The sequence below is a fragment of the Natator depressus genome, chromosome 8 (genome assembly GCF_965152275.1).
Source record: "Natator depressus isolate rNatDep1 chromosome 8, rNatDep2.hap1, whole genome shotgun sequence".
NCBI lineage: Eukaryota > Metazoa > Chordata > Testudines > Cheloniidae > Natator > Natator depressus.
This window is the reverse complement of record NC_134241.1, coordinates 32,412,613-32,435,776: the sequence shown is the minus strand read 5'-3', so window position 1 is coordinate 32,435,776 and position 23,164 is coordinate 32,412,613. Positions and strand designations below refer to the sequence as shown.

At 40.7% G+C, this 23,164-nt stretch overlaps 1 protein-coding gene across 1 annotated transcript; it reads right to left on the bottom strand.

Annotated features, from left to right (window-relative positions):
* Positions 1–1,463: 1,463 nt before the first annotated feature.
* Positions 1,464–22,876, bottom strand: NPM1 (nucleophosmin 1). Its single transcript, XM_074960699.1, has 11 exons — positions 22,718–22,876; positions 21,662–21,741; positions 13,441–13,560; positions 12,374–12,467; positions 10,985–11,085; positions 9,939–10,003; positions 8,787–8,838; positions 6,928–7,017; positions 4,812–4,919; positions 3,095–3,169; positions 1,464–1,785 (listed from the first exon to the last, which is right to left on the bottom strand). Exons 1-11 carry the CDS (start codon positions 22,776–22,778, stop codon positions 1,747–1,749), a joined length of 885 nt encoding a protein of 294 aa, XP_074816800.1. The 5' UTR covers positions 22,779–22,876; the 3' UTR covers positions 1,464–1,746.
* Between the last annotated feature and the right edge of the window lie 288 nt (positions 22,877–23,164).

Here is a 23,164-nt window from a genome sequence, read left to right as displayed (position 1 = left end):
CAAAGTACCTCAACTCCCCTGGTGATAAAAGCACCAGCTGTCTACTAGGCTGCCAAAACTTAGTCCCTGCCCCATAACTTCTGCAATGCCTCTATCAGTATAAAAATCTGCAGTACACTGAAGACAGCACAGGGACAGCCTCAGATTAATACAGGATACTGTAGTAGTCATTGTCTCCTCTTTTCTTTAAATGTTGCTGCATCTCCCATTTGCTACAGACCTTGCTGCAAAATTTAGGACTAGTTTGACACAAGGGGCATTTATCAATCTCACATAGTGACAGTATAAACCAGACATGCACTTCCAAAATGCAGGTATTACCACCTACCACACAGCAGGAGTATAGCCTGATCAGAAATGAAAGATACCGAGCAATGTGTTAAGTGGTAGACACCATATCATTCACTTGCTCCTTTCCGTTGCTTCAACACACAAGGGCAAATGCTTTACCTTGCCATTTTCATTTCACAGCAAGAATTGGTCATGTTTTCAGAATTCAACCTGGAAGGCAATTCTCTCAACTTCTGTTTTTAACACTACCTTTCATGCCCTGGTTCCAGTGGTGGCTCTACTTATCAACTTTGCCATTTCTATGTTTTTTGATTTATACACTTTGCAGACTGTCTCATCCACAGAGTAGAGAGACTTGGAAAGGCATTAACTCATACCAGAAGCTGTTTTAGTCCAAAGCCCAAAAGCTTGGCACAAGGGGCATCTGTACAAAGGATTAGCTATTTTAATTGTCAGAACAAGGATATCCAATGATTTGGAATAAAAGAGCTATGCTCTCTCGTTAGATGGAGAAACAGATATGCATGGCACATCTCCACAAGCAGTGTCAAAAATCTTCTGAACAGTGTTAATTCCAATAATAGGTCCTATTAAAAACTGTTTCCTAATGTACCCTCCAAAACTTTTAGCCCACTGGTCTTAAAAATGTTTACTCCAAACCAGAGAACACTGGCATACCACAGCACTCAGAGCAGACACTCCAGCACAGGTCTGCAAATTTTTCCACAGAAAGCTCATTAGGCCCAACACAATCTCCTTAGAAGGAAGACAGCCACTTTGGGACAGTCTAGGAAATTAAGGATAAGGTCTTTTCTTCAAATGAGTGCAGCCAGGATTAATCCATCATTTCCTCCAACCATGTTTCTTACTGTTTAATAACGTTCAGCACCTGTTCAGCTCATGTGATCAATGGTAAATGGTGCAAGAGTTGTGTTTGTAAGACTGACAATCTTCAACGTGTTATTGATTCATACGCTGTCCTCATCTCAGACTATTTTAAAAAAATCTCATTTAAAGAGATTGAGACATGTTTGGGTAAAAATATGGAATAAATTTAGCAACTCCTATGAGAACTTAAAAGCTCTCATTCAATACACAGGCAACCCAACCCCTAAGCCCACAAAAATAAAGAAACGATAGCACTTTATCAAAATACTAAATTTTATTTTCACATGTACATTTAGTCTCCCCACCATTTCCATTTGTCTGACCACCACCTCTACTATGCCTTATCAAAACATTCCATACATATTTAAAATGAAGCAAAGGGTGGAGTTCCGTCTTTAAAAACTAAACAGGCATTTTGGACAACACATTCTTGGCAAAGTATTCTGGACGACATTTATCAGACAGTAGGGAAAGTTCTTTCAGCATATATAAAAAGGACAGCCAAATATTAATGGTTACAGAAATAAGACTGCACATTTTAATGAATGGTTTAAACTGTTTTCTTTCTTACAGAGTCAGTCTCCACTGCCAGAGAGCTTGAATAACCTGAAAGTATACACAAAAATGTTAGAAGTTGAAGTTAAAAATGGTGTAATTACCTATCTTCTGGATAGTACAACTTGGAGGTAACTGGACTGAACTATACCTGTATATATGAAGTATTTTAAAAATCATTACTCCTGTATTTATCTTTACTCCACACATTTATACTATTGGTTAAAAGTATTAAAATAAAGCTACACAAATGCTGTAATCTGAAAAAAGCTGTATCCAACTCTACGTTGAACACATAGTAAGTTGTATTTTTGGATGCTTGTGTTAAGAAGTTGTCATCCTCTAAAAAGTGCTATTTGGGGCAACCATGGGCTGGTAAGAAGGCAAGTTTCTACTCTGCTTTAATACTGATTAGCTTAAAAGGATTACACCTCAAAGTCTTGTAGAAAGAGGCACAAAAATGTAGCAACGATTCCTTTACATACTATGCAGAGTATAAGCCATGCACTTTGCTGAACCAAATATACTTTTCAGCAAAACTTAAAAATGCAGTTTTTTTTTAAAAAAAGAGACTGCACACTAAGAATCTAGTGAAGGAAAGTCAAGAGGAAGGGTGTGGTTGACCAGTTAGGCAAATATTGGCTGAACTCTGTCTGCCCTGACTTAAGTCAAATCAACTTCAGTAGCTGGGACTAATTGCTGTTAAACATTCTTTCAAGAACCTATGATTTTGTGTCTCAGTTAAATTAACACCTTTGACCCACTGGAGAAAGCAGGAAAAGCATAAAACCTTCTTCCAGTGATAAAATTCCTTATGTTTCAGGAATTTTGATAGGGAAATCTAAGATATGCAAGGTTAGTCTAATGTCAAGCAATAACTAATCCTGTACCTTTCTGATACCAGCCTTTGGCATGCCCTCTCACAAGAGCCAAGTTGACTTTGGAAGACAAAGAAATAAGACTGCCATAATGTCTGTTGCAAAATTCCCCCTTCCCAGCCCATCCCCTAACAAAAGAAAGTTTAAGAGCAGACTGCCCAAGTTGCCAAATGCAGCAGCAGGGAAAACCACAGCTCATTTCCTTAGCCAATATGGTGCCAAAAGGAAAATTCTGTGGGTTTAGTAAGCAAGAGATAATTCACTAACCATATAAAAGCTGGAAAAATGTAATAAAATATTAGCGTTTCCATCGTAGCCAACTAAACCCTTAAGAGTTTCCATTTATTTAATGTGAGGTATTGTTTGTGGTTTGTAACCCTTTGAAAGTCCAAAGCTTGTAGAGATTAAAAGTGAAAAAGAATCTATAAATCTTGTTACAGAAGTTCTTTTGGATTTTTCCAAGCCACTGTAAATTCAGTTACCTTCTGGTCCTGTGTCCTGAAACAATTCTTAACATAGTTGACAAATTTGGCTTCCATTTTAGGAAGGGCAGAACCCTATTGTAAAAAAAAAAAAAAAGGTAAAGGTTTAGTATGTAAAACCACTGAATGGCTACAATAAATGGAGAACCCTTAAGAAGTCTTAAATCCTTAGTACAAGTAAAAATTTTCAAAACTATATAGTGTCAGGAAACCCTCTCTATCATCAAAAGTTATTTAAAATAAAACTCAGCATCATCAAGGTTCTTTTACCAAACCCATCACCCTAGTATGAGGCCCTTGCCTATGCAATTGACTTGCCTTAAAAAAAACAAGCATAATGTCTATCACCACATCTCAGAGCATCAGTGGCCAACATTTTTATAGCTTATATTGCTGGCTGTTAATATCCACATGCACCTAAGTATGAGGCATCTATGAAGTTGGAACGCATCTCTGGGATTCAATGTACAAGTAATTTGCAGACTAAAGCTCTTAAAGACATCCAGGGACTTGTGGTCCCCAGCACCCTCCATATTTTCTTTTAAAATAACCACCACCTATCCTGTACAATCATACAGCAGAAAAATTGCTATTCAAAATTATATTTACATTAAGAAAATTTTGAAGATTTACACTATTAGATGATCATGTAGGGCAATGATATACCCAACAATTCAAAATGAGTAAGCTTAAAACAGTATGTTTTCCACCCTTAAAGTGTGGATAAAGCAAGTTTTCTACTAAATGTCAGACTACATTTTAGAACCAATTTGTATTTTATAAATTAGATAAGTGGTCAGCAGGACTGGTAAGCTTGAGCCAAACTCTGAAGAACAAAACAAAGCTAATATGTAGGGCTCTGTGTCTGTCACGGAAATCATGGATTCTGTGACTTTCCGCAATCTTGGTGACTTCTGCAGGGGCCAGTGTGGCTGACCCTGGGGTCAGCTGCTCAGGTGGTCCTGGAGAGCCACACCAGCCACTTCTCCCCCCTCCCAGCAAGATTTAATCACAGGTATAAGTCATGGACAGGCCATGCATTTTTGTTTATTGCCCATGACCTGTCCATGACTTTTACTAAAAATACCCGTGACTAAATCGCAGCCTTACTAATATTTACCCACTCTGCACAAGTGAGATGCTCACTCCAAGTTAAGTCTGCTGTAAAGGGTGTGGTTACTTTGAAAGTGAATAAAATATCCTGTTTCTCCATCTATACCATCATTTACACCTAGCCAAACCTCACTGAAGATATGGTGGTTACACAGTTATTACTGAAGGCGTAACTCAGTCTGTGAAACACTTTATTGAAGGGGATGAATGAGGAAGTACCCATATCTTAACAGATTCCGCACAAGGGTCTCTGGGGCTAGACCAAACAAGCTTTTACTTACAAAATGAGGGCCAAATTTTCAACCTTGTGCATCTTTATTACCAATTAGACATTTAAATGCTGATTTAGGTATCTACATACGACTTTAGGTGTCTAATTTTAAGAGAGTTTGAAATTTAAGTATGAGTGCATAATTAATGCTGAAGATAGGGAAGACTGAAAACATGAAACCCTACAATGCCATTTTCATATTGACGTCTCAGTGTCTTCTAGTAGGATATTTGTCACATCTCCTTTCCATCAGGATAGCATTGCTGAACTACTTGAAATCCGGGACAAAGTATTCCATTTGGAAAATAAACCTTTCCATCAGTTTAAACTCACCTTTTCTATGGTTGCCTGCATCTTTGCTTTAATCTCCTCTAGCGAAAGGGGTACTTTTGGTGATTTTGGACTTTGTGGTTTATTTTCCTTTTTATTAGATGCCGGAGTCTGAAACAAGCAGCCAGTTTGTTACACATTTGTCAAGATTTTGCAATTGCAAAGAAGCTACTATAATTCTCTCACTACTTTCAGCTTTTGTTTTAGAAATGAAGTTATTAAAACACTGTTCAAACAATACAAAGGAAGCCACTGAATATAAAAAATATATTGGACATCATTTAAGTATACTAAGACCAAATATGGATATTAATACTGGATGATTCCTTCTTGCTCCAGTTTCCATATGACTGTTGCACCAGGAGATTTTATGTTCTCAATCTTCAATAAGCTATTAGAAAAGTCATCACAAAATGGAAAATGATTTAATTTGTGCTCCTCACTTCAAGTGAGGACAGGTTTTAAGAGGGCACATGTACAAACCACTCAAACTTTAGATTGATATTGATGTTACAAACAATACGCTCTGTACTACAAAATGGTACATTACCAAATCACAGAAAAATTTCAGTGTGCCTTTTCCTTCTCAGGAAAATTATCTACCCAGTTCTTCCAAAGACAAACATAAAAGGCAAAACTTAATAGGAACTACCCAACTTAAACACACTAAGGGCGTGTCAACACATTTTATAGCACTCTAACTTGCTAGCTCAAGGGTGTGAAAAATCACCCCCGAGCGCAGCAAGTCTGAGCGCTTTAAAGCGCTAGTGTAGACAGGCTCCAAGCACTGGGAGCTGTGCTCCCAGCTAATCCCCTCGTGGAGGTGGATTACCAGGAGCGCTGGGAGAGCTCTCTTCCAGTGCTTGCGCGCGATCGCACCCGCGCTTCAAAGCGCTGCCGTGGGAGCATTCCCACAGCAGCACTTTGAAGTTTCCAGTGTAGCCATGCCCTAAGCCAACCTATTACCATTAGGCTGGTGGTTATCAGCAATGCCTATAATCAACAGTGGTGCATATGTCTGCTCCAGCTACTAATTATAATTCTATAGATAATTCCAGCTAAAGGGATAGTATACATTTGCAAGCCTCTAGTTGCTTGGTTGGAAAATTATTTTTTCTTGCCTTTCTAGCAAAACACAATTGTCTGAACTATGACCATAGCTCAAAGGCTTAGACCCAATCTTTCCTTTCCCATCATCACATCACTTATCTGGACTAAGTTCAGATAGCTCTCATCCAAAACAATCTCAAAAAGATACTAAAAAGCCAAATGCCTGCATGCTCCAGGAAGTGTGGGTTTTTGTTGTTTTGGGGGGGTGGGGGGGGAATGCTGAAGAAGGGCTCTCACCTGGACTGATGGCTTTTCTACTTAAATCTAGCCTGCTACTTTTCCCAAGACTGCTATCTTCATTCATATGCATTGGTTAGGAGCTTGGACTCTATTGTGGAGAAGAAATCCTTTGCCTCACTAATCATGGCAGTAGAATTTCAAAAATTTGCAGAATGATTTCTAGCACCGCCTAACTTTCCTAGTTCACAATTCACACGGGATCATTGAAGAGCAAACGGAAAGGGCTTTTTATGCAGTCAATGAATCAAAAGCACATGAGAATTGCTTGGCACTGATTAAGGGGCCATTTGATAGTATTAAGAACTCAAGCTTAATACTTACATTAATCAAAACAGGTCACCTTACTGGACAGGAGCAAAGGCAAATCCTAGCCTCAGTGGAGGTGGTCAAGATCTAACCATAACAAGGATGTGACTAGACCATATCCAATTCTGTGCTGAACAAAACATCTGAGAGAGTAGGTATCTCAGGGTTTCTAAGCTCTGAGCTGGCTACCCTTTGCAGTCCATGGTTAGTTGAGCTAACCTAGATAATAAACCATACTCTTTTCAAATTCAGATCAGTGCTGATTGCTCACCCAAGAGTCTGTATACCCCAGTTCCCTTATTAACTTTATCCTTAAATGAAAAGATGTGGATAATGAAATGAGTCCAGTCTTTAAGTGAGAAACCAAGTTATGGGTGAATACAACTAGAACTGCTACACCGCTTCCAACATTCATGTTACACTCAATTGAATTTTTTTCCCCCCATTATACGTAGTCACTCACTTTTGATTTAGATGCCGGCGTGGACGGCTTAGAATCTTTTCCATTCTGCTTTGATTTCGGAGTACTTTTTGCTGACAAATCCCGGGCAGGCTGAAATTAAAAGAATTTTACACTTAGCATCTTCACAATCGAAGGAAGTTATGTAATAACCGCAAATTGGAGAACAAAAGTAAACCGTTTAGAACAAAGATTTTTTTTTTTTTAATACTTGATAACTAGAAAGGTTTATTCTCATTTAAGAGAACACTGATTTTTCCTTGCATTTCTCATAATGAGGGAACTCACTTTAGCAGTGAAAATAACCACAATCTAAAGGACTTGAAATTGTCTAGGTTATAAAGATCTAAGATGGGCTTCTGATACACCGCAGACAAATTCCGGTCCGTTACATCAAATGAAAGTAGAATGAATATGCAGGTCATTTTGGCAGAAAGTCTCCAGATTTTCTGGAGCAAAGGGGGTACACATAGGAGATACCTTGTGTTTTATTCTACTAAATCCTATATGCAAAACCAGATTACTTTGACAAACAAGTCACTGTTGCTTTTGCTATGCCAAACTAACTCCATGGGCAAGAAAACAGCTGGTACCACTATATAGTGAGATCCCTGTAGCAGGGCAAATAATGGTCTAAAGGCACTCCTACTGGCACTTGAACAGTTGCCACATAACAGGGCCAAGGGGGTGAACACACATGGAATGGGGAATTTGATAGGTCAAGTGTTAATTACTTGCTACAGATAAGAAAAAGCACAATGGAGCGATTGGAATATGTTGACAGGAAATCTTAAAGTTTGTACTCCAATTATAAGTCTACAATTCACTAGTTATAAGCATATATGCACAACTGAATAGCTAGGATTGGACAGAACTCACAACCAAACAGGCTGTGAATTAGAAACCACTTTGTTATTTCAGTACACGTTTGTGTACAGTACACGTTTGTGTACATTTTAAAGATGCAAATAAACTTCTGTAATACTTGACATATCCTAAAATTATCTGAAGATTTCCATCCCCCTCCACACTTGGTGATCAACACCCAAGCTTACCAAGAAATCCCTGGATTTCTTCAGAAGAGGTGCACTCTATGGCCCGACTGATACTGGAAACAGGCCGCACCCCATTTTCATTACGGGATTTGCCAGGCCAAACTCCTCTGCCCCCCAATACCCGATTTTGTACCAACCCATTTTCTAGCTAATTACAATAATGTTTATGCCCACACCTGGCAAACTACTAAATTATGTGCCCCAATTCCACTGGGAGCCCTTGAACTAGCACATACTTCGTTTGAGAGTTGGCCAAATATACCAAGGAGGATTAAGGAACGTATGTATGAGCATGCAAAGAAAAAGCCTAGGATTAACTGGATTAGTTAAAAGAAACCTGAAAGTTCAAGACAACTAACACGTTAGCAGTATCAGTAAGTAAAAACAAACTTTGGGCAAAACTGTTTTTAAAAGTTAGAGGCTTTGAGTCTGCAGCACAACTGTGACAACAGAAACTGAATTAAATAACTATTCATATATAATTTGTAGATGAAATAATTCTGAATGAAATGAAAGCCCGTGGTTTAATTTCCTGTAGCATACTGATAAGTTTTCTGCAGGGCTGTACATACAGGCTTGAGCCAACTACTTGGGTTTTTGCATTACCTCAATGCTCTCAAAGTTGAAACTGAATTACATAAAATAAGCAGAAAGCTACAACAGTCATGTGTATCTGAGACAGAAGTTTCTACTACCTAAATATGTAACCACCACCATTTTCATTATGTTTTAGGGTGACTGATACTAAAGATCTGCAAGTTTTCAAAAATCCAGACAAACATGGTCTCAAATATGAAGACTACTTACTTTCTTCACTGGAATCTTCTCTTCTTCCTCTTCATCTAAATCATCATCATCACTAGAATTAAAAATTACATTACTAAGAAGCCCACCCCAATAGGTACATAACTGTTTCAATTAACCCGAACAGTTCATTTTTCAGTGACTTCATCCTCATTCCTGTTCTTTCAATGGAAGATGTTTTAGTGAAGTGGACTTTGTCAAAAGCAAGTTAGACCACCAACTTGAAAAGAATCTTCTATAAGGTTAATATTTTACTACCCATTCTTCCAAGATGGGTATCAAGCAAAGCAGAGAATCTTTCAACCACCAAAAGACCATTTTTCTAATTTTCTTCCACTTACTACTGCAGTAAGAGTAACTTAGGAAAAATATCTATCTCATGCTTGGAAATTGCCACTTCAAGTACATGCAGCATACTCTGCAGAGTTTTGTATTCATAAAGTAATGAGAAAAATAAAAATTAAGATGCTCTACAAAAAAGTGTTCATAATAGAAGATTTAAAACCTAGGTTGTTTGGCTTAAATGGCTTTCTTCCCTTCTTTCAGATCTCCACTTCTGCCTACCTTTGCACTTGCCCCCAACACTTCTCTCCCCTCTGGTTTTCTCACTCCCTATGCTACCTCTAGATTCTGCTTTAGTACAGAAGAAGCGTGCTGCCAGAAGATTAAGAAGTTTTGCTGAAGGCGTCAGATGTCATTTATCATTTGTTTTCCCTTACAGTTTTCAACACAGCAGCCTCTCACAGAAGCACTTCAGCAAGTGCTCCTGGATTCATTTATGTGCTTCAATAAGACAATTAGCCCTGCTCCTCTAACTGAACTGGAATAGCTCAACACCATTTCCTACAAAAAAATTCTTGCACATACGTAGGGGATCTCTTTTGTTTTTTTAAAGAAAGATCCCATCACTTTCCCAAATGCCTAAAACAGACTCCCAATCTTGAGTCAGTGTTGAACGTAATCTATACAGCAACATCATGACACATGAAGCCAAATCATATTTGGAGGTAAGGCTCACTATAAAATTTCTAGGCTAATTAAGAACTAAATCCCCTTGATTCAATGTCATGCATATTTTTCATGCTTGGAAGTCACTACCTCTGAAAACTAAACATTTCAAAATGCATTGCAAAAAGAAAGGAGAAAGATACACACTCTTCATCTTCATCCTCATCGTCATCTTCATCCTCATCGTCATCTTCTAACAGTTTTGCTTTTTTCTTTAGAGAAAAGATTTGTTACAAATCTGGTTACAAAGTTAAACAAATGGTTTTCTGAAAGTGCAATATAGATGGTACACAAGGTTTGTCAGAAATTTGCTCTTCCCATAAACAGTACTGTATCCCCAACAAGATGAAGGCCTCTTCTAGAGTTGCACCAGTTTAAATGTGTCACTTTATATCAAATAAGTAACCTGGTGCCAACTTGTGTGTTGGTACTTCAAACTGATTTAAACCTGACTTGTATTGGTTTACTTTGTATTGGTAAATTTATTGACACAAACTAAAACGATACTGGTTTAAAACCGATGAGTTTTAAGGACCTGGTTTAACTAAATCATTTTTCAAATTAAGTTAAAATTAAACCACTGCAACTTTTAGATGTAGACAAGTCAGAAAAATCAGTTCTGCTAATGCCAATAAATTAAAAGCTTTATCAAATCCATGTAACAAGAACCAAGAAAAGAAAGCCCAAGGTCTAAAACACCAGAAGCAAGTTTAAACACTGATGAAGTTAAAGGAGTTAACCATATGCTCACCATAAGCCAAGATATGCATTTGTTTTAAAAATACAGCTGATGCTACAAACTAACAAAGAATACCTAGCATGGAATACAATGTGACAAGGCCCATCACTGTGCATTATCTGCAATTTAACTACACAGGATATGGTTTTCACTACTACCAGTTATACATTCAACCCCAATTTTTACACTAAAAAGCAAACTGAAAAATACTAACTGCTAACATCCAGTCAGACTTTAAAAATACTGTTAAATATACTTTAGAACTATCTATGGGAAAGTCTTAGTACTGATTTCCAGGATCTGAGTACCAGGTAATCTTTCTCCTACAGTTGTCAACAATCACCACCTTAATCACAGGAAGGAATCCAGCTGCTTACTCTGCTTTAGGTGGTAGTGATATAAACTCTTCCAGGAGAAAGTCCTGAACTTACTTCATAAGAAACCTCAACTCTACCTGTGGAGTTTTAGCTGCTATTCCGCTTGCTGGTCTCTTCGCTGAAGTGTTTAATATCTTCACTTCATCTTCATCTTCAGACTCTGGTTCTTCCTCTAATGCTAAGAAACAATACATGAATATTTTTGTACAAGGTCAAAGTGTTTACCATATTAGGGTCACCCAGAGCTACAAAAAAATGGGTCATTTTTTAACCTGAAAACACACATATCACTGTCAATTTTCTAGAACTGGAGTTCCCTTGAGGGGTTTTAGAATTAACAAATGCAGAAGAAAGTAGTTTTTCCACTAGTAAGCAGCCATGTTACCCAAAAATCAAGCTGTGACTATTTGGGGTATCTTTCTATGTTCATCCCATAAATATGGTTAATTTTACAAAACTTATTGATGAATATTTCACTAGACATGGGGTCAGTCATATACTATTAGTGCAAGGGTTGTGTCCTTCTAGGACCAGGGACAATGGAGAATCATTAACATAACTAGCTCCCATTCAAATGGGAACAATCTTAGGACAATGGAATGGCCACATCTTAGGTGACCAGTTTTTTCCAACTTCTCTGGATAGAGCAGGAGTCTAAAGCAGTGGAATTTTCCCAGAAAGAGGAAACAAAGAAACTGGGTGTTAATGATAGCATTTAAAACCAGAGGCTGAAAAAGGAATATGGGCTCATGCTTTTGTAGAAGGGTCCTTTTTGGCCTAGTGTCCAGCAGAGGGAGCTTTACCTGGGCTGACACACAAACTCTCACCAGTTTGGTCAGTTTAGAACAGGTGTCTCAAACACCGCGTGCTTATTTTCTGCAGCCCGCCAGCTCCCCATGGCACCCACACACCCCCAGCATTTACCTAGAGTAGCTCCAGCCTGGCGCACACTGGGGACAGGGCAGGCTCCCTGCCCGCCTGGCCCCTACACTGCTCCCGGAAGCGGACAGGACCTGGGGGAAGAGGGGCTCAGGGATCTCTATGTTGCCCTGGCCGCTCCTCCAGGTACCTCCCCTGAAGCTCCCATTGGCCGCGGGAGCGGCCAGGGCAACACACAGACCCGTGTGCACACCAGGCTGGACCCACCCCCAGAACCCCTCCTGCAGCCGAACCCCCTGCCCTGAGCCCCCGCCACCCCTGCCCTGAGCCCCCTGCTGCACCCCGCACCCCTCCTGCACCCCAACCCCCTGCGGGCAGGAAGGGGGGGGAAGAGGCAGGGCCTCACAGAAGGGGTGGAGTGGGGGTAGGGCCGGGCGTCAGTGGTGCGGCCCTCAGGCCAATGTACTAGTCCTCATGTGGCCCTCGTGGTCATTTGAGTCTGAGACCCCTGGTTGATAATGTATTCTATATTTCTGACTCATATGAAACTTGTATGTCTTCTCAATGCATTTTTAAATATAACATACCTACAAGATGCTGGCCACTGACATGAACCGGCCCTGAACCACATTTCAACCTCAAAACAACTGGAGGTGTAATCTCAAAGCCACCTAAAGAAACCTGAAGAGAAAGTATGTTGGTTATTTAACAGCAACTTAGTCAACACCTGACCACCAAATAATAAGTGCCAGAACAGGCAGCCAACCGAAATGATGCAGAAACAATTAAAATGGTAGAGTTGAAAGCGCTGGCATTAACACAAACACAACAAACCAGCAGCTTCCTCATAGCAGCAGTCAAGAAGGAATTATTAGAATGTTCAGCAGGCATTATTTATAACTCATACTAAACAGGTAAAACCAAGAGAGAACCCTGGCAGGTATCTAAAAACTCCCTGGGGTCTGAGAATCAAACTGAGTTCTCATCTCACTATAGATCAACATCAGTATATAGGTTGTGTGGGTCTACCTGGCCCCTCAATTCCACCTTTACAATCATCTCTTCACCACTGTGTAACCCAATGCCTTCCCCCAAAGGGTATGCACAGATGCAGCTGGAATAAACTATGCATAAGGAGTAACATCTATCTCACACTTGTTGGCTCTACAGGACTAATGAATAAAGCAACAGAAACTCATCACTGACACGTGCAGTTATGAATGAACACCTAGGTGCACATTTGCTGAGTAACATGCTCTGTGATTTACAAATAACTGAAATCGCTCTAAATTAAGGAAACCCACTCAGATCCAGCTTAGCACAAAATAAGCTTCCATTAAGAGATTAAAGAAACATTAGACCACCCAATTCCCCCCTATATTAAAATGGAGGCTCTATAAAGTTAAAGTTATAAAGTTCTTCCATTTTCTAAATTAAATGACAGTTATGCTCATGTCCAAGAACCTGAGAATGAACTGACCAGTGACCCAGCCAAGAACACAAATGAAACAGCAGAAGTATTTTAAAAATTCTCATTTAACTCCTGAAGTCTGAAACAAGGATTTGCTTTATTATTTCTACTTTGTTAGCGTTTCTTAGCTGAGATTACCACTTGACACCAAAGTTTATCAATAATATATAGATTTGTCCTTACCGTAGGCTGGACAGACATTTTCAAAGATGCCAGCGTGACTTTGATAGGGTTCCCTTCATAGTCCAATGCCTCTGCTTCTATGACATGTAATTCATCTTTGGCACCAGCACCCAAACTGACCTATGCAAGAAGTGAAATATATTATCCTTTATGAAAAGCTGAACCACCATTCTTAAATTGCCAAAACTGTTAGAAGAAACTTTTACTTTCAAATACATTTTAAATTCATTCACAATTTTAACAGTATTTTTACCCCTTAAGACTAAGTAAAGATATGTTTCTTGGTTATCTTTCTGCAGTGAAAACACCAGAGACTTATTTAATTAGCATCAGACTGCAGTTAGATATGACCTGAATTACTAATTTTCAATAATGAGAAAATAGTAACCAACTGAACTTTTTATGCTATAAGATACATTGAACAAAACAAGGTTTTTGTAGTGTTTAGTTGTATATTTGTATAGTTCCATCATTCCCCAAAACCATAGTGACTAAGATCAAACTGATCTAGTGGGCCAGGTGAATCCATCTGGTAATGGATATTCCAGGGACACTGACTTGCACAGATGAAAACAGCGCAGCCACCTCGCCTCTTGTTCTCTCTAGACTTACACCATACCAATTAACTGGCTGGGGAAAGCTGTCTGGTCCAGACAGGAGTTCTAGCCAGGTATCTGTGATGAAAGTGAGGCCAGTATCTTATAAGATCTGATTAAGGCTACTGCTTGTTTATTCAATATTGCACACAGTTCTGGTCACACCATCTCAAAAAAGGTTAGGATTGAAAAAAGTAGAGGGCAACAAAAACGATTAAGGGTATGGAACATCCTCTATGTGAGGAGAGATTAGAAGGACTGGGACCATTCAGCTTAGAAGACAAGACAACTAAGGGGAGACTTGATAAAGGTCTATAAAGTCATGAATGGTGTGGAAAAAATGAATAGGGAAGTGTTTTTATCCTTTCACATAAAAACCAGGGACAATGGTTCTGCTGTGTTTTGCTGACTGACAGCAACTGTTTTGTATGTCTGTTGATCTGCCCACCCTATCCCTTTGTGGCAAGACACTGCATTAGCAGCTCAGAGGAGCGGCTAATAGCCTTCCAACAGCTATGAGTAGCAGCTGAGTTTGCGTCAGGAAGCCATGTAACTTATGGCCACAGAATCTATAAGGAACCATGGTGATCATGTAGTCTGATGTCCTGTATAGCACAGGCCATAATACTTCCATAAAATAATTGCTAGACCAGATCTTTTAGAAAGACACCCAATCTTGATTTTAAAGTTAATGACGGAAAATCCACCATCACCCCTCATTTCCTGTCTGAATTTTCCTAGCTTCAACTTCCAGCCACTGTGTTATACCTTTCTCTGCTATATTGAAGGGCTCATTAAATCTTTGTTCCCCATGTAGGTACTTATAGAAGGTAACCAAATAACCCCTTAACCATGTCTTTGTTAAGTTAAATAGATTGAGCTGCCCAAGTCTATCACTATAAGACATGTTTTCTAACTCTTTTTATCATTGTTCTGGCTCTTCTCTGAACCCTCTCCAATTTATTAAAATCTCTCCATTTGTGGGCCCCAAAACTCAACACAGAAACAGTAGCACCACTGTGCAATACAGAAGTAAAATAACCTCTCTACACCTACTCCAGACAAGTTAAGCATCTGAAAGGCTACTCAGTGATTTATGTCATATATTGCAATATAGTTCACATGTAGTTCATTATGACGTTTACCTTCTAAACATACAATCAGAAGATTCCATTTTATCTACTTCACCTCTTCCCCATCGACTGGGAGAAAATTTATGTAAATTAGCATATCTATATTTCATCTGGAAACTCCTGGGGGCAGGGACAGTTTTCTGTGAAGTGGGGTCTCTGGGGACTATTGCAGTACAAACTAGAGATTTACAGATTAGACATTCAGAAGGGATCATTGTGATCGAAATCTGACGAACTGCATAACACAGGCAATAGAGCTTTCTGGAATTTTTTAATCCCTGTTTGATTAGACTAGAGTATCTTTTAGACAAAGATACAATCTCAATTCCTAGCAATGTACACTCCACAATCCCAATGAAGGAGTTATTGTAAAGGCTTGGCTTCACTTTTCATTAAATACAGGGAATCAACCTGTTTACTATGAAAAATATACACCTTCCACTGATTTACAACCCAATCTGTTTAGTTAAAGATTGAACTTCCTGAAATGTTATCCTGAGGTTTATTTAAATATCAGACCCTTAAGAATTTTATTTTGAGTGTCATGATTTTTTTAGCCTCAAATGGCATTTTTTTTTAAACTGATCTTTGTAGCATTTATTTAAGGGGTGGGCTACTTTTTAGAGGCTTACTATGCATTTATTAATAAATTACAATTTGTTAAAATTATGAAAAATGCTGTCCAGGATGCTGAATATTTCAGAACAAACTTTCTGTACTGATGCTGGAAGGCTGTCATCCCTCCACACTCAAGCAGAGTTAAAAATGTGTGTCCCCTGTAGCATATGGCGATTGTGACAGTGTTGAAGTGTGGTGGAGAAGCAGGCATGCAACTGGCCTAACTTTACTTCTTTTAGTTTGTATGTGACACCTTAACTGCTAGAAGTGTGTTTATGAATAAGAACGGCTCTTATCCCTCAGTAACTGCATTAGAGGCAATGCCTTTTCCCACTGTTAGGATTGCAGCAAAATTGTGCATCAGTTTCAGACTGTATAGATTCCTCCCCCCCCCACCCCCCCAACAGTACTTTTTAGTGTGAGCTCTCTTATGATATCCACGACTGAATAACCTACAGTTGGCTCCAGTAAAGTTATGTTTCATTTAGTAAGTGAATCATTGCTCTCGTAATGATTGTATGTTCTTCTGAACAGGAGACAGTGTATAGGAACTAACACAAGAATGACTAGGCAGACTTAAGTACCCAGCTCTTTGCTATCATGTAACTTAATTTGGCTTTCACTTATCACAATTTAATAGTTTTCATATTACATGATTGATTTTGGGTACACCCAAGAGCTCAATCTCCAGTCTTTGACACACTTCAAAAATAAGGACAATTAAGCAGTAAAACTCCAGAAAAAGCAAGAAAAATGTAACACTTAAATACTGATTTTTTTTTAAGCTCGTCTTGTGTAAAAAGTCTATCAACTGCAAAATTTAATCATTTTCTTGCTTTGATTTTTAAACAGCTACAAACAATTGTAAAAATACCGTTATCCCCCTTAGAGCTCCATATGGGACAACCAACCCATATTCAGCATTGTGAAAATAAATTTAATTTTGCATTTCAATGCTTATTCTCTTTAAAAGCAAACTGAAAAACATTCAACAGAGGTGGGCAAACTACGGCCCGCAGGACCCTCCCCTTCTGTACCCCCTCCCCCGCAGCCTTAGCTCACTGTGATGCCAGTGCAATGCTCTGAGCAGCGGGGCTGCGAGCTTCTGCCAGTAGCGCAGCTGCAGAACTGCGGGCTGACCCAGTGCTCTGTGCTGCGCAGTGGCATGGATGGCTCCAGCCGGGCACCATGGCTGCCTGTCCTGGTGCTCTGGGCGGCGTGGCTCTAGCGCCGCCAGCCACCAGTGCTCCAGGCAGCGTGGTAAGGGGACAGGGTGGGGGTTGGACAGAGGGCAGGGGAGTTAGGGGTGGTGGTCAGGGGGCAGGGGCATGGATAGTGGTTGGGGTGGTCAGAGGATGGAGTGGCAGGGGGACAGTCAGGGGACAGGGAGGTTGGATGGGGCAGGATCCACGGGGGGGCGGGGTCAGAGCCACGCCTGGCTGTTTGGGGAGGCACAGCTATACAACCCAATGTGGTCCTCAGGCCAAAAAGTTTGCCCGCCCCTGCATTAACAGACATATATAATTACTTCATAATTATATGTTTTAAAGGAACACCTTCCAAACTGAGTCCAGGGTTTTCTTTCCCTCATCAACAGGTAAAGACATTAAAAGAAATCTGAGTAAGAGAGCATTTTCTACACTTAAGCATGATTTCAACAACTGCTGCTATTTACAGTTTCACCCAAAAAAATCTCAAGGAGCTTTACAGACTATGTATAGGAATCACTTCAGTCCACAACTGAAATGTAGACATTTTTGGCATTCTGCATCAATCACTACATTAAATGTCTTAGGGAAGAAATGAATGAAAGATACTGTACTTTATTAAATTATGTGCAGAGTGTATAAAAATCAAAGATTGTAAGTATTTTAAATTAGATTTGAAATCAACATCTTATGTTAAGGGCTAAATTTACTATAATCTATTAAAATGATTCAAATAAATACAAAAATAATATTAAGCAGTATATTTGCTGCCAAGTTTCAAACCACTGAACTGCAGAGAGTCCCTGGTTAAGCACCTGGAACCAGAGTTTATTGAAGTTTTAACCCAGCTGCTGATAGCAATAGCCTCTTCTGCAAATGCAGAGAATATTTTCTTCATTTCAGTTTAATGACTAACTCATGAACAGTTAAAAACAACCGGGAGTTGAAAAGGCAGGAAAGCTTGTTTTCTTCTTCCAATATATGAATAAAACTGTGTGTGAAAGGATGAGATAGTAAATAGTGGTGTCCCCCAGGGGTCTCTTCTGGGACCAGTCCTATTCAACGTTTTCATAAATGAACGGGAAAAAGGGGAAAACAGTGAGGTGACAAAATTACTGAAGATAGTTAAGACCCAGGCAGACTGTGAAGAGCTACAAAAGGATCTCTCAAAACTGGCTGACTGGGCAACAAAATGGCAGATGAAATTTAATGCTGATAAATGCAAAGTAATGCACATTGGAAAACAATCCCGATTTACATACAAAATGATGGGGTCTAAATTAGCTGTTACCACTCAAGAAAGATCTTGGAATCATTGTGGATAGTTCTTTGAAAACATCCACTCAATGTGCAGTGGCAGTCAAAAAAGCAAACGGAACGCTGGGAATAATTAAGAAGGGGATAGAAAATAGGACAGAAAACATCATACTGCCTCTATATAAATCCATTGTAGCCCACATCTTGAATACTCTGTGCAGATGTGGTCACCCCACCTCAAAAAGGTGATATTGGAAATGGAAAAGGTTCAGAAAAGCGTAACAAAAATGATTAGGGGTATGGAACAGCTTCCGTATGAGGAGAGATTAATAAGACTGGGACTCTTCAGCTTGAAAAAGACAGCTAAAGGGAGATACGACTGAAGTCTATGACTGGTATAGAGAAAGTAGATAAGGAAGTGTTGTTTACGGCTTCTCATAACACAAACTAGGGGTCACCAAATGAAGTTAATAGGCAGCAGGTTTAAAACCAACAAAAGAAAGTATTTCTTCACACAATGCACAGTCAACCTGTGGAACTCCTTGTCAGAGGATGTTGTGAAGGCCAAGACCATAACAGGGTTCAAAAAAGAACAATAAATTCATGGAGGCTAGGTCAATCAATGACTATTAGCCAGGATGGGCAGGAATATCTTTGAAAACTCATGGTGATCCGGGGAAGTCCCGGACGACGACTGGAAAAAGGCTAATGTAGTGCCCATCTTTAAAAAAGGGAAGGAGGATGATCCTGGCAACTACAGGCCAGTCAGCCTCACTTCAGTCCCTGGAAAAATCATGGAGCAGGTCCTCAAGGAATCAATTCTGAAGCACTTAGAGGAGAGGAAAGTGATCAGGAACAGTCAGCATGGATTCACCAAGGACAAGTCATGCCTGACTAATCTAATTGCCTTCTATGACGAGATAACTGGCTCTGTGGATGAGGGAAAAGCGGTGGACGTGTTGTTCCTTGACTTTAGCAAAGCTTTTGACACGGTCTCCCACAGTATTCTTGCCAGCAAGTTAAAGAAGTATGAGCTGGATGAATGGACTATAAGGTGGATAGAAAGTTGGCTAGATTGTCGGGCTCAACAGGTAGCGATCAATGGCTCCATGTCTAGTTGGCAGCCGGTATCAAGCGGAATGCCCCAAGGGTCAGTCCTCGGGCCAGTTTTGTTCAATATCTTCATAAATGATCTGGAAGCTGGTGTGGACTGCACCCTCAGCAAGTTTGCAGGTGACACTAAACTGGGAGGAAAGGTGATACGCTGGAGGGTAGGGATAGGATACAGAGGGACCTAGACAAGTTAGAGGATTGGGCCAAAAGAAATCTGATGAGGTTCAACAAGGACAAGTGCAGAGTCCTGCACTTAGGACGGAAGAATCCCATGCACCGCTGCAGACTAGGGACCGAATGGCTAGGCAGCAGTTCTGCAGAAAAGGACCTAGGGGTTACAGTGGACGAGAAGCTGGATATGAGTCAACAGTGTGCCCTTGTTGCCAAGAAGGCCAATGACATTTTGGGATGTATAAGTAGGGGCATTGCCAGCAGATCGAGGGACGTGATCGTTCCCCTCTATTCGACATTGGTGAGGCCTTATCTGGAGTACTGTGTCCAGTTTTGGGCCCCACACTACAAGAAGGATGTGGAAAAACTGGAAAGAGTCCAGCGGAGGACAACAAAAATTATGAGGGGACTGGAACACATGACTTATGAGGAGAGGCTGAGGGAACTGTGATTGTTTAGTCTGCGGAAAAGAATGAGGGGGGATTTGATAGCTGTTTTCAACTACCTGAAAGGGGATTCCAAAAAGGATGGATCTAGACTGTTCTCAGTGGTAGCGGATGACAGAACAAGGAGTAATGGTCTCAAGTTGCAGTGGGGGAGCTTTAGGTTGGATATTAGGAAAAACTTTTTCCACTAGGAGGGTGGTGAAACACTGGAATGCGTTACCTAGGGAGGTGGTGGAATCTCCTTACTTAGATATTTTTAAGGTCAGGCTTGACAAAGCCCTGGCTGGGATGATTTAGTTGGGGATTGGTCCTGCTTTGAGCAGGGGGTTGGACTAGATGACCTCCTGAGGTCCCTTCCAACCCTGATATTCTATGATTCTATAAATAGTGTCCCTAGCCTGTTTGCCAGAAGCTGGGAATGAGCGACAGGGGATGGATCACTTGATTACCTGTTCTGTTCATTCCCTCTGGGGCACCTAGCACTGGCCACTGTTGGAAGACAGGATATTGGGCTATATGGACCTTTGGTCTGACCCAGCAGGGCCATTCTTATGTTTGTATGAGATCTACTAGTTCTAAAATCTTGAAGGATATGGTGACCAGACATAATCAGTTCAACTCACTGACTACAGATAAGACTTACTTAGCTTTAAATACAAACCATGTTTTGTTCAACTTTTTTCTTATGTACCAGCACATTTAAAGTAGTTTTATTTAGTAAAGTTAAAATTTTATTTTGTGCATTAATTAAATTTGCATTTCTATCCAAATACAGCATGAGAAAAAGTAATAAAAAACCATCGTCAAAGTACATCATTCACCATTTTCTAACAAGTAAAAATTAAGAATTTAAGTGTAAGTTAAGCTATGTAACAGCATAATTAATCTGTTGCTAGCAAAAACCACCACCAAACTTAACATAAAGGCTATGTTTAGCTGCAAATCAAAATATTTTGATTAACAAATGAAAATCAACATCTGTAAGACAATAAAGGAAAAAATGCAAAACATGACTAAAATTGAGGATTTAAATTAAAGTTTCCTGCTTGCAATGATTAAAATCAGTGACTTAAATCAATCCACCCTGCTATATGGCAAAAGCAGTGATATCACACAGTTATTTCATCAAGTCTTGCAATAGAAAAGAATCCTGAATTCTTAAACTGGCAAGCAACTGAACAAACTGCTTGGTAAGTAAATGTTTAAGCTTGACATCCAGATATTTTAATTTTTGCAGTTGTGAAAGGTATAATCATTACTCAACTTGTATTAAATTGTTTTTACTTTTCCAAAACAGTGTTCCGACATATAAATCTGACATACATAACATGCTTATTTTAAAATTAATTTCTCTTCATCAAAAAAGAAGAGTTCTTCGTAAATTTTAATTACATAAATAATTCTGAAGAAATTTCAGTAAAAATTATGGAAACTGAATAGAAAATAACAAGTTTCATGTAATTTTACTCTTAAGTATCTATCCCAAAATACTTAAGTAGTTTTTATAAATTTCACAAAAGCACCACTGAAATAGAATGGAGCACAACATCCAACACACAAAACTATACAGCAGGATAAAAGTGATTCAATGATTTTCATTTATGATTCCCATGATTATGAAGGCTGAAAGCTACTTTCCATAGGACCATAATCTTAAATTTCCGAGCATGAGGACTTACTGTTCTCAGTGACAACTGGTGTTCATTTTCCTCATCGTGCACCTTGAAGTGATACTCCTTATCTGCTTTTAGTTCACAACCTGCAAAAGTTCGGTTAAGTTACAGGTAAAATATTTTAACTATAAAACTGCACATATATTTATTACATATTAAAACCTCTTTCCTTTCAGTACTTATTTATTAGACGTTAGTAAAGCCAAAACCTACAAGCTTGCACTTCAAAAATCTAAATTTGTATACAAAATGCAGGGTTCCTCAATGCTCACATCTCAGATTTAATAGCAGAAAGAAACGCAGCGAGGTCTCAATACCAAAGCTAACCTTTTTGGAAAAAAAAAAAGACAGAACATTTGTTAGTACGCTACAAAAAGGCAGAGCACAATATTTGCTTCTTATTTGGTCACCTGATCAGTAATTCGCAAGTGTCGGTAATTTTTAAGGGGTCTCAGGGAATCATTTGTGAAAGCTGCTGAGATTCAAATGTATTAAAACAGTTAGCTGCAGTGGGGCCGATCGCGTATTTAATATGGGCCTGCGGGGTTCACAAGCGGGGCCCGGTTCCGCCCACACCTTTTCTCTGCCCACAGCGCGGCCCTTCCACGTGCTTCACCCCGAGACGCAGCCGCCCCACGCTGCCATGTGCGCCCAGGGCATTTACCGGCTGCAGGCCCGCCGCGCGCGAGGAAAGCGCATCCCCGGGAACTAGCCGCTCGGAACTAGCTAGCTCGGGAACTAGCCCCGGGGAGAAGCGGCTGCTCCTGCCTGGGGAGCGCGGGGAGCAGAAGGAACAAAGCGCCGGCCGCTGCCAGGAGCTCGAGGCCGGAGCAGACGCCACGTGCGAGCGCCAGCCACGTGGGGTCGGGGGGGGGGGCTGCCGCTCCTGGAGCTGCTCTGCGGAGCCCCCGCCGCGAACCCTCGTCCCGCGCTCCTCCCCCCCCAGCCCCCGTGCGCGCTGCCACCCCGCGAGCCGCCTGGGCCCAGGCCGCAGCGCCATGCCCGCGAGGATAGCGGTCTCCAGGCGGGACGGGCCCGATCGTGGGCGGCCCGGCGCGTTACCGAAGAGGAAGGTCTGGGGGCGCAGGGGGCCCATGCTCTCCATGTCCATGCTGTCCTCCATGGTCTCGGGCCTGCTCCTCGGGGGGCTAGCGGCTGCGCTCTCCGGACGGAATTGCACTGAGGGGAAGCTTTCGCCACCCCCACACCGCTATATAGCCTCCGTGTTCTCGCGAGAGCTGCACTCTGTAACCGCGCCCCTTCCTCTTGCCTTTCTTCACCGCGGCAGCCACGCGACCCCCTAGTGTCTACGCTGCGCGTGCGCCGGCTTCGCTCGTGTGCTCCGTCGCTTCCCCGCTGTGTGGGCTCTCGCGAGCTCTCTGTCCCCTCAACCCGGGAAACGGAGGGGGGGGGCGGCGTCCTGTGTTCAAAATGGCGGTCGGTGTCCCCTGCTCCTGGCTATTATCACTCGCGGCAACCCCCCTGAGTCGCGCCCCTCCACGCGAACAC